Source organism: Podarcis cretensis (assembly GCF_951804945.1).
Source record: "Podarcis cretensis genome assembly, chromosome: 7".
Lineage (NCBI taxonomy): Eukaryota > Metazoa > Chordata > Lepidosauria > Squamata > Lacertidae > Podarcis > Podarcis cretensis.
In genome coordinates this window covers 15,720,588-15,733,329 of record NC_137176.1, presented here as the reverse complement: position 1 = coordinate 15,733,329, position 12,742 = coordinate 15,720,588, and the positions used below count along the sequence as shown (strand labels likewise).

At 39.6% G+C, this 12,742-nt stretch overlaps 1 protein-coding gene across 2 annotated transcripts in view; it reads left to right on the top strand.

The window, feature by feature from the left end:
- Positions 1-9,347, top strand: part of RETREG1 (reticulophagy regulator 1) — a 55,752-nt gene extending 46,405 nt beyond the window's left edge. For both annotated transcript variants that reach the window (XM_079985049.1, XM_079985048.1), the window contains exons 4-9: positions 1,709-1,835; positions 2,994-3,078; positions 3,431-3,568; positions 3,975-4,039; positions 5,152-5,278; positions 6,253-9,347. In XM_079985049.1, the coding sequence (XP_079841175.1) occupies positions 1,709-1,835; positions 2,994-3,078; positions 3,431-3,568; positions 3,975-4,039; positions 5,152-5,278; positions 6,253-6,737 (1,027 nt within the window). In that variant the 3' untranslated portion in view covers positions 6,738-9,347. The remainder of the gene's footprint in view (positions 1-1,708; positions 1,836-2,993; positions 3,079-3,430; positions 3,569-3,974; positions 4,040-5,151; positions 5,279-6,252) is intronic.
- The last annotated feature ends 3,395 nt before the right edge of the window (positions 9,348-12,742 follow it).

Here is a 12,742-nt window from a genome sequence, read left to right as displayed (position 1 = left end):
TCGCACAAATGCCATAAAACAGGCAAAGTGCATCTCATCAGCAGTTGCCCGTTTTTATTATCAGAAAGGTAATCAATTTATTCCTGCGGCCAATCAGATATTTCAAGCAAAAGTGCAATCCCAGATATTCTATGGTATCCCGCTATGGGTCCAAGCATATAACAGTGATATAAAAAAGATTCACTCCAGCTTTTTGAGACGTATTCTTGGACTCCCTCTTATGATCAAATATGAAACAATGTGTGCAGAAATAGGCATACACACAATGGAATACTGGGCATGGTCCACCTCAATAAAGTATTGGTTACGCTGCCATTTTCGCTGCCCTCCATCAAGTCTGCTCGCTGATTTGCTCAAAGACCCTTATAAATCAAGATGGTATCAGCACCTTGAAAAAAAAATTGAATCTTTAGGCATCGAGCTGGAGCTCCTGTACAATTCTAATGAGCAATATATTCTCCATAATATCCTAACTAGACTAAAGGATGTCGAGAGACAAAATATTATGGCAGCTGTAAACAAAATTTGCTCCCCCAGATTCTACGATTTAAATATCTTAGATTGCAGAGCCAATTACATCTCTAAATTAATAATCCCAGCCCAACGTAGGGCTTTTATGCTGGCCCGTTTGAATGTTTTTCCCTCAGCATTTGTCTGGGGAAGATATCAAAACATTCCCAGAAGCAAGAGATTCTGCAGATGTTCTATGAATGTCCCGGACACTGTAGAGCATATCCTCTTTCATTGCCCATTGTACAGTACGCTCCGTCAACGCGTGCTGTCCCCCCTTTCGGGTGGTCTGGAACCCCAGCAAGCTGAATGTGTGGGACTCTACCTATCCGACGCTGACCAAAGGGTAACGGCGGGGGTAGCCGAGTTTTTGGCAGCAGTCCTCCAAGGAGCAGGCTAACAAGGAAAACCACTGATTCTATATGTATATATTTATATTTGTATGTAGCCAACTCCTGCCTTTTTATATATATCTCAAGGCTTTTATATGTTATTTTCCTTTTATGGTTTTACCTGCATAATGCCTAATAAAGGTTTGATAAGTAGTAGTAGTAGACTGCTTTTGCAATAAGGAATACTATTATTTGTTTAAAAAGAAAATAGGCAGGAAGAGATGCTTTGATACCTTGATATACCCAGTTGCAATTAAAGAGCTCAGTACCGTCCACACAGTTTTGGCCATATATTTTGTTCACCTGTTGCCTCTTGTTGCCACTGAGCTTTCAGGCCTTTCTGCAACATATATAAGAATAGAAGCTGTAAATCTGAGTGGCAAAGTTCTTGTCCTGCCCAGTGTTGACAGAAGTGGTTGAGGGATTAAAAAAAAACCTTTGAGAGCAGGAAAAGCTCTTGTGCAGAAATGTCAAGTACAATTTAAGATGTGGCAGTTGCATTCGCTGTCTTTAAACAAGGCTGGTGTTTGAGTGCCACTTTACAAGCTAGGGGGTGGCAAATGTGTATTTGTTGCTGTCTGTATGTATATCAGGGAGCTGATTCCATTTCCTGGCATGCAGATGGAAACATGCATTTCTTCTGTATATATGCAACATTTTTGTGCACAAATGTGTAGTTGCAGGTGGACCTATGAGAGTAGTCGGACCCAGCACTCAGGGCAGCAAGTTGATCTCCAGGAGGGGCCTAACCATCATATTATGGCTATAACTGAGGTGAGTTTTTAATGTTTGTTTTAATTTTTCAGCTGGGAAGTCATTGATTCCAAGTCTGAATACAGGATCAGGCTGAACCAGTGCATGGAAGAAGCAATGATGAGTTTCTTTGTCTTTCTCCAAGAAATGTCTCACTTCAAAGAACAGAACCCAGGCAAGGTAAAACGAGGCTTGCAATTTATCTTGTTCCAATGAATAAACTTCCTGGTACTTTGTGTCAATAATCAATGTATAAACAAGGATGTTAACAGCAGAACCATATATATGTGTACTTAGTGGTCCCATTGATCTTGAGGGAAGGCAATGCTAACATACTCAACAGCATAAATCATAAAGCTATGTTTATGGGTGCCTATTGTGATGAAGCACTATTTAGCCCAAGAAAAAAGTTCCAGGATCCCTTTAGATAGTGGAAAAGATGCTGTAGTATAACTTTGGATTGTAGTCAACAGCACACTGTCTCACTGTTCTGTCCAGCATCCTTTTCCAACATTGCAAGTGCTTTTCCTGGTGTTGCACCGCTTGAATTATGCAAGACAACCACTTAAGATCGCAAAATATGTTGGACCAGGTCTCATTATGAGCTGCCAATCAGTTTTGGGATTAATGAAATCTTACAGGTATGAATGTGCACAATAAATTGAATTACTCTCCCCACTCCTCTTTTAGCCATTGTTGTGGATGCCAGCAGTAGTGAGCTGACTTCTGCACGATGACTAGGAGAATATCCGTTAGTAAAAAGGGATGCCTGTATGCGGAAACACCTCTTGCTTAAATTTCCAGCTTTGGAATAAATTGGGCTAAAACTAGCAGCAGGTTAAAACAGCTCCTCACTTCCCAGAAAGCACGCACACACTCCAGTTGTGTGTTGTGCATGTGCACATCTCTCACACCACCATGGGGTATCTGAAGAAACAGAGGGCAGTGTTCAGACTGGCCACCCAAAGTCGTATTACTTCCTGTTGCCCTCCCCACAACTTTGTATTTCCTTTGGAGTTGAAGTGGGGCTCAGCCACCAGAATGATTGGGTGGGGATGCAACTGAGCTGCAGAAGAAGCTTTTCTCTGAGCTCCTCACTCACACAATGTATCTGTTGTGGTGTAAAAGAAAGTGAGTGACAAAGACACAAAAGATAATCCCCTATGGCTAACAAGCATTTTCATCACTCTTCTGATTTGTTTACTAAAATGATGGTGATGGAAGGTAGCTCTACAATTTTTGCTGTTGGTAAGAACATGTTAAAAGCCATGTTTTAGTTTAGATACTGAATGTGGCAGTGATATCTCTAATCATTAATTGATGCTTTCTCTTAAACAGTTTTGCCTCCTGGTCTGCAGTGTGTGCACATTCTTCACAATCTTAGGAAGTTACATTCCTGGAGTTGTACTCTCTTACCTTCTATGTAAGTTTCTTCCAATTCTTAAGGGATGCAATAGTTACTTTACTTTCTCGGGGGGGGGGGGGGATTCCCATAGCAACAGGCAAACCACATTCTGCACAGAATTCACCATTGCAATTCCCCACACAATATATTCTTAGATGCTGTGGATCCCACTAAACACACACAGAGTGCTTTATTTAGCAATAGATATTTCTAACTTGCATGTTCCTTGGAAACAGACCATTTTATATGCTTCAAGAAGGATTTGTAAAGAGTATTCAAAAAATGGCATAGCTCAAAAGTTTACTTTTCTGCAAACTTGTTGTAAAAAATGGTAGAACTTACTTATTTATATTTCCTACTTCTGTTGCAGTACTATGTGCCTTCTTGTGCCCACTCTTCAAATGCAATGAATTTGGGCAGAAAGTATATAGCAACATTAAGCCACTTCTGCTGAAACTGGACTTTGGCGTTTGGGACTATATCAACCAAAAATTGAGAGAGCGAGCTGGTAAGCAGGCAGCTTTGAATAGATTTTTCTCCCTGTGTAATGTCAGCTTTCTTGAGGAAAGAAGAAGGGATGTGTTATTTTTGTGGTTGCCAGTTTATCCACAAATACAAACAAATACCAAAAAAACTTAGGCTTCCCATGAGTGATAAGAGTAAAGTTTCAAAACCAAACAATGTTGTGTATCTTGGGAAAGTGAATATTTTTACTACGAATGCATTGTAAAGCAGTGTGCATGTAAAACTTTGTGTAGAAATATATAATAAATAAATGCTAGACAAATTTTACACATGTAGAATTTATGCACATAAATCTCTTGATTTCTTTGTTAGCTACAACAACAAAACCTAGGAATGTTTGACAAACAAAGTAGGTAACGGAAAGCTAATTGGTTTGTAATCTTTTCCAGAAATTATAAGAACAAAGTTGGCAGATGACAACAGTGAACTAGATGTATCAGCCTTGTGTCCTAAGGTAGGTTGGTTCTATATTGAGTTCTCTAGACTACAAATAAGCATATTGACTGTTGTGCTTTCATTGTCCAGAAAGAGAAACATTTCTCAAGCGTTGTCCACTCCTTTCTACTTGTTTGCTGCAAATTCCAGGTGTGCTGGAATTTTAAGAAGTTTCTACATCCTGATCCTGTTTATTCAGAGGCATGTCAGACTCTGATCAGTAGAACTTACTCAGGAGTGAGGGCTCACAGGGCTGCAGCCTAGAGTAATGTAGGAGGCATTCTTTCTCTGAACCTGCTTTTTGGCATGAGAGGTTTGTCTTGTGAACGCAACAGGTACCACCACAATCAATTTCAGTCCGTGGAAATGAAACTCACGACTCATCAAGCAATTAGAAACAGGGCTCTAATTTGTACAGCTGCCTTTGTATTATGGACCCTTTGCAACACAAGAAGATTTCATCACAATACAAAGTTATGTGTCTACTTCTTCAGCACCTGGAGGATGCAGATATTGGCATTAACAGTCCTGTGCCGATTTTCAAAGTGTATAAGTGACGGGGGATCAGGATCCCACAAGCCCATTCCACCTCTCCCTACAGCACACAGCCCTCACTTGTTTATCCATTCCATCTAATGTGTATATATAAAGATAGGGGAGGAAAGTTTGCCGCAGTGTGCATTACTTTACACTTGCATTGAACTATATTGCCATTTCTGTGTCCATTCAATCAGTATGGAGACAGCCTTCTGGAGCATCTCACAATCCCTTGTATTGTGCATTTAACAGTGTATTGTTAAAATACATTACTATACAATGAAGCAACAATGAAATATTGTTGCTGCATAATTGCAGTTTTTTTCTCCTTGTATCTTGTAGTTAGAACTTTACATTCCACAAGTATATAAAGCAAGAGTTTCTTGAGATGCTATCTCAGTTATACCTAGAGTAGACTCATAGAAATCAGTGGACATAACTAACTTGAATCCAGCTATTTCAATTAAATCAGTGGATTCAAGTGAGTTAACTTGATTGAATTCACATGGTGTAAGTTTTAAATGTGTAGACATTAAGTTTAGCCTAGAATTTAAGAGTGCCATGCTTGACAGTTTTCTTTTTTTCAAAATACAGGTTAGCCCTACAGTCGTGGCCAGAGAGATGTCTGTATCAGATACTGATATATCGGAAGTATCTTGGACTGACAATGGGACTTTCAATCTTTCTGAGGGCAACACTCCACAAACAGACACATCTGATGGTACGTGCATCTTGCTTCCAAATTTGTGGGGGGGGGGGTTGCATATGAAAACACTTTTATTTAATTCTGTCCCTCTCAAGTCTATTTTTAGTTTACCTGGTAATCTACATTTAATGATTTATGCACAAAAAGGTATCTTAAGTAGATACTTTTGTGTTAAAACTATAATGGTAGAAAACTAGACACCACCATCCCCAACTCACAGATGACATTTTCCTATTCTAACTAAAATATTTGTTCACTAACATTTGCTTTGCAAATGTTGGTAACTGTATCATCAGTGATCACTTCTCAGTGTGTTGTATGAATGAATAAGGCATGCACATGAATGTAAATGGTCTGAGGGTATCAGATGATGTGAGTCACTGAAGAAGCTAAGGGCAGACCTGGTTAGTAACCTAGATGGCGCAAACCAATCAGATAGGTAGGGTATAAATAAAAAAAATATTATGTTTATGATTATGATAAAAAGAAACTGAATGCAATCAAATGAACTTATAACAGATCAGCTGCATGCTTTATTAAACCAGTGACCTTCAGCCTTTCCAAATCTTGGGTAACATTCAACAAATTTTCCTCAGAGTAAACCTAGTGGCCCTAACTTAGTCCTGTTCATTAAATACGTTTTCTCTGAGTAAAATTTAGTTGATTACCATTCTTAAAATTTACCCTTTATCTATTACTTTAATATTTACCTCTCTAGATTTGTTCTCTCGGTCTTCTTTCTTCCTTTTCTTTTTGTCTGTTTTGGGGAGGAACAGTTGATGTACCCAGTAGGCATCATGTCTTACACCTTTAATCATTTTGGCCTTTTATGGAGTCCTTCCAAGTTGATTTACATGCCGACGTTTGTTTTTGTTTTTGAGTATTCCTGGAAGTGGGCATGACATTTATTTATTCAATAGAAATTTGCGTTGTATCATATCACAGAAACAAGCTGTTGATAATGGCTTCTCCTGTCGGTTGTTCAATAGATTTTGATCGCCACGAGGAAGCTTTCACAAAAGATCTCGCAGAATTTCCATCCATGGAAAACGGTGCAGGAACAAATGATGACGATGATTCAAGCATTGGCATCCCTGTCCGTCAAGAGAGAAAAAAGGACCATCTCTCTACCACATCAGCTTGCCGTACCAGGCAGGATAAGGAGGGGCACTCTGCAGCAGGCCTTTCCTTGCCATTGATCAGCGACCCAGCTTTCAGCTTAGTAAGAGCAGTTGCCGGAGATGTTGTTACGTCGGTGGTGTCCGCAGCTGTCAGAGACCAGTTGCAGTCTGTGCAAGGCGACCCAAACTTAAGCGAAGAGACAGACACAGAAGAAGGCGATGATTTTGAACTGCTTGACCAGTCAGAGCTTGAGCAGATAGAAAGCGAACTGGGGCTTACCAAAGGCCAAGAGGCAGAACCACAAGAAAAGAAGTCTTTAGGCTTCCTCTCAAACCTGCTTGGGGGCCATTAACTGGAGCTGCTTAATAGTATAGAGAAAATAAAATATAGACCATGTGAAATGCAAAAGAAAAAAAAAGGAAAATGATGAGCTGTAAGCTTTATCTATTATTTTAGATGTGCTGTTATGTCCTCCATGCAAAGTGTACTAACTTGTTGCAGATCAGTTGATGCTGGTAGTTTTGTTTCTGATAGTGATCCCATAGAAATGAAAAACGTATCTCATTATTTTGTATCAAATGAATTTAAGAGGCAAGGTTTTAAAGAAATAGATATAGATATATATATAAATTGCCAAATGTAGCTCCCTCGTGGCTGTAACCAAATCCTTTTCACCTCCAGCCTGTTTACTCTTACTTTTCAAGCGTTTAGGAGCAATGCTTCAGGGAGAGAAGATATCAACAGGAATCAAGAAGCCATCATGTCCTAGTTACCTCCTATGTAGCAGAATATCTAAACCTCCAAGAGTAAACAAATGTCTGATAGGCTCAGAGACTCTGAACCCTTTTGCAAATATCTCTGATTTATGACTCCAGACATCATCATTGTAACTGATTGCCATCATTTGTGTTACCTATATGAATTCCTGGAGATTCTTTTCACACAGGACAGTGTGATGCATTTAAAATTTACTTCCATTCTTGTAGGCCATTAGCCTAACAGAATGGCATGATTTCATGCTTCGTGTACTCTTTTACTAGCTTCATAGCAAAAGGAAAGAACAATACATCTGAGGCAGTATATAAGCCATCTACGTGTAGTATATGTATATGCAGTGTGGGGTTGAATTTGGGTTTGGGGCAAGGAAACCAGGGAGATTTCAAAAACTGAATAGATAGTCTCCAGTTCATCAATTCTATGCTCTTAGGACCTAAGTATTACATTGCATCTAAAATGAAAGAGATTGACTGCTATATTCAGTTCCTCAAGAACTACTGCTTGCAAAGAAATGTAGAATATTCTATTCCTAGCATATAAGTAGAGGCTGTTGCCATGAAACACTCCTAATTTTAACAACTTGCATATTGTATGGCTGACTCTGGATCATCTTAAAATGTAACTTGTCTTCTCAGCTTTGTGGTTTACCTTTAAAGTTGACAGTAGCAGGCAGTGCCTTATCAAGGTAAACCAAAGTTTTAAAAAAAGAAATACTGCTAGTTCTAATAGTATGTTATAAAAAGCCAGCAGATTGAGGGACCATATCGGCTGTTTTGATTAATTTCAAACTGTTACAGATTTTTACTGGCATTCTAACAGACAGACATGGTTATGTTGTGAGCCTCTAAAAAGTACAGCCCCAGTTTATAGGGTGGTGCTCTTTTCCCACCATAGCTTCCATTTTCAATAGGCAATGTGCGTAGTATCACTGCCCAAAATGTTAACTTGGGAAGGATATGTTAGGAGCTCAGTTTCCTTCTCTTTTCCTCCTGCCCTACGCAAGGTGTTTAAGGAGACCCCAGACAGACAAGACCAAACTACCCTAATGTCAGCTCTCATTCCAAAGCAGCTTGGTCAACTATCTCCATACCTGGCTTGATAATGATTTCACCTCCCATCAGATGGGGGCATGGTGAAATGGTTATGCAAAATGCAGGGATTTGGAAGGTACTACAGACTCAAATGGATACTTGCTTAGTATTGATTCTGCTAATGCCTGCGGTTTTATATATCACAGACACAAGCAGAATCGTGTGTGCATGTCTGCCAAGTTTTCTGTTGGTTAAGTGGGTGCCTTCATTCTTCAGCCTAGAGTCACGTGGATGAAAGTGAATTTAGGCCATGCAAAAGATGGGAGACATAAACATTAATAATATTTACTCCCAAGTCCCACTGACTTTCAAGCAGGTTTGCTCCTTAGTGGGTTTAGGATTGCAACAAAGCAATTGCCTAATGCAAGATTCTGACAGTTGTTTCCTATCAAAGATGCCCCACAAATAGTGTACTCACTATCTCAGGTTTTTATGTAGCTCTGGCTTTGATACCATTGGGCAGTGCTCTTATTTTATTTTATTTTATTTTACTTTATTTTATTAAGAAGTTGTCTATGAACAAATAAAGGAATAGAGGAAAGCACTTCCACCCAAGAGAATGCTGTACCCATAAATAGAGATATGCTCAGCAGAAGCTCACAGTGATCTATTCCCCTTGGGTTCCTTTTTCATGGTGGAAGTGCAGTTAATCAAACTTTATCCATTCTATAGATACGCCCCATCAATCCTAAACACATTTACTTGGGAAAAAGTCCTACTGAATTCAGTGAGATTTACTTCTGAGTAAGCATGCACCAGATTGTGCAGTTAAATAGTTGAGGCTGCTTAGGGAGAGAGCAGGGAGGGGTTTGAAGAAGACTTGTAAGAAGACTGGCAGAGCATCTTCCTGGCTCATACCAGCTGTGTTGTAAAATGTAACTGTGTGCACTTTATTGTTGTTTTTAGAAGAAATGTTTCAGGGATTTCCAAATATCCAATACTGTGGTGGTACTCTTAAAAGGACTGAAGTTCCAACGTTCATCATTAAAAGCTCTGGTGGGCCTGCTTGAGACTTCCTGTAAACCAGTTTTTCTGGTATCGAGACAAAAAAGTACGATCGTAATATTATAAAATAAAGCCCCAGTCCTGAAAACCTTTGTTTGTGTAGCTGCACTGATTTCTCACTTCTTCCACCTTCAGCATCTTACGCAGAAAAGAGATGTTGCGATTAACTACCTAGGGGCCTTTGCATTCTCTTTTGAAAATTCTGAACAGAGGCTGAAAGATCTATTTATGGTACACCAAAGGGCTTTGAGTGGGTATGGCCAATAGGATTTGTTCTCCCCTGCTGCCTTTGAACTGCAGACTCTTGTTTAACAAAGCCCAAACTACATTACAAACGCATATTTCAAAAACAAGTTTACAATGTGGCACAAGCTGCAGTTTGAGCAATGAGTCTAATGCCCCCTGCAGCATGGGAAATGACTTGTACGCTGCTCCTTGGATTTTGGCTGCATTTGTTGACATAGGAATTGATTCCCACTTAGTAATGAAATAGCTTCTCTAAGCTCATCCTTGATGGTGAGAAAAAATATTTCAAATTCTTAGGAGCCAGCACCCAACTTTTAAGTATCAGTTCATCAAAGGCATGAGTAAACATTTGATTTCTAGAGGTCTATCATGGATATGGGCTAACATAGATTTCCAATCCTGCTAGTGTAGTCCTCATATTAGCTTTCTGTACTCCAAAACAATACAAATGGTATCAGAAGAAGCCTTACATTTCCTTAAATGTGCTCCAGGACATTCTAAGTAAAAACCATCACTATGCTTTACAAATTGCAGAATGATCCATAAAACACTGATGGGATCCCTAACCCACGGGGTCACAATTTCATGAAAAATCTGACATTATCCAATTCATTCAAAAATGGTGCCAAACTCTAGCAAATTCTCCCTTGCAAGGCTTGGTGGTGCAAACAGAATATTTTACCATGTACCAAAAAAATCAGCCCTCAGTGACTTAAAATGCGAAAAAAATATTTTTTCAAAAAAATCCCAAACCCGTTGAGGTCACAATTTAACCAAAAATCTTATGTTGTCCAATTCATTAAAAAATTGTGGCAAACTGTAGCAAATTCTCCCCTGCAAGGTTTGGCAGGACAAACAGAATATTTTATCATAGACAAAAAAAAATCATCCCTCAGTTTCTTAACCCACATTTTTTGCAAGAAAATCCCTAGCCCACAAGGTCAGAATTTCACCAAAAATCTGATGTTATCTAATTCACTCAAAAATGGTTATAAACTGTTGCAAATTCTCCCCTGAAAGGTTTGGCAGTGGAAACAGAAGAGCTTTTATCATAGGCCAAGAAGTCAGCCCTCAACTACTTAACCTGCGGAAAACATTTTTCTGAAAAAATCCCTAACCTTGCAGGGTCAGAATTTCAGCAAAAATCTGACATTATCCAATTCACTCAAAAATTGTGCCAAATGGTTGCAAATTCTCCCCTGACAGGTTTGGTGGTGGAAACAGAAGAGTTTTTATCATAGGCCAAGAAATCAGCCCTCGACTACTTAACCAGAGGAAAAACATTTTTCTGAAAAAATCCCTAATTTCAGCAAAAATCTGACGTTATCCAATTCACTCAAAAATGGTGCCTAACTGTTGCAAATTCCCCCCTGAAAGGATTGGCAGTGGAAACAGAAGACTTTTTATCATAGGCCAAGAAATCAGCCCTCAACTACTTAACCTGCGGAAAAACATTTTTTAAAAAATCTGACATGTTCCACAAACATCCTAGTTATTTACAAATGCAGACACAACTGTATTACCATATAAGAAATTGTTCGTGGTTCCTTTTGTTTAAAGAAGGGAAGTTGGATCTAATACAGTAGTACCTCTGGTTATGGACTTAATTCGTTCCGGAGGTCTGTTCTTAACCTGAAACTGTTCTTAACCTGAGGTACCACTTTAGCCAATGGGGCCTCCTGCTGCCACCATGCAATTTCTGTTCTCATCCTGAAGTAAAGTTCGTAACCCGAGGTACTAGTACTGGGTTATTGGAGTCTTTAATCCGAAGTGTTTGTAACCCGAGGTACCACTGTACAATGAATTGTTGGTACCTCTGGCCTGCAAGGATTTCCCTTACACTTTTTGTTCTGTTCTGCATTTAGTAATAAACAAAAAGCTACCACTTACACTGGTACTTCATCAGGCCTCATTTCCTGTTACCCTTGAGAGAGAAGAAATTATTTTCCCATTTGTCTGCTCCTGGTAAGCACATAATTATGAGGACCTCTGTATGATCTTCACTACGGTAACTTCTCTCTTGCAAACTGATATTATATTACAATTTCCGGTTCAGACCCAGGGGTGTTTTCAGTATTTAAAATTTCAATGTGAGAATTACCCCTTAGACCCTCAAAGCAGAATGGATAAAACACTGAACTACTAAAAATACTTTGGATGTTGTGAAACTGCCTTTTGAAGATGCATACTTGAATGTTAATTCCATTGAAATGGGCTTAAATTCTTTAGCTTTGTAGGGTCTGCATTAAGATAAAAGCACAGATTGGGATTGGTTTCCCACAAGTGAAAAGGCTAAAGATGGTGGTTGGATACCTCCTTGTAACCTTTTAACCTATTTTTATGCCTCCTGCACAAAGCTTTTTGCACTTCTGCTTCAGTAAAAAGGGAAGGGGGTGTACAACATCTAATTAGGTAAAGGTAAAGGTACCCCTGCCCGTACGGGCCAGTCTTGACAGACTCTGGGGTTGTGCGCCCATCTCACTTAAGAGGCCAGGGGCCAGCGCTGTCCGGAGACACTTCCGGGTCACGTGGCCAGCGTGACATCGCTGCTCTGGCGAGCCAGAGCCGCACACGGAAACGCCGTTTACCTTCCCGCTGGTAAGCGGTCCCTATTTATCTACTTGCACCCGGAGGTGCTTTCGAACTGCTAGGTTGGCAGGCGCTGGGACCGAGCAGCGGGAGCGCACCCCGCCGCAGGGATTCGAACCGCCGACCTTTCGATCGGCAAGCCCTAGGTGCTGAGGCTTTAACCCACAGCGCCACCTGCGTCCCTTCAACATCTAATTATACCTGGCCAAATATCCTCTGAAGTTATAATTGAACTGATTTGAGGTTAGTGTTTGACTACTACAGAAGTCCCTGCAAGTTGGTTGTTTTGTGCATACATGTGATGATGGACGATGCCCTCCAGTTAATGTAAAGTGATAGCTGTGGTGGTATGTCAACAACATTTAAAGCTTAGGTTTGTGTGTGCAGCTATTTACGTCAGCATATTTGGTAATAGCCCTTTTGCATCACACTAGTTTATAACCTCTGATAATACTAGTGTTGAGTCATGTCAACACATTAGACAAAATTTAGCATCTGCAACTAACAAAATCCCCTCTATCCTTTCCCATGCTTTCCACCGTCTAATTCCATTGGATTTATGGGCTATAAATTTAATTATTAAAAAAAATTAATTAAATTTTCTGTTTTACAATTTAGACTATTCATTTAAACAACCTTAAAATGTCAG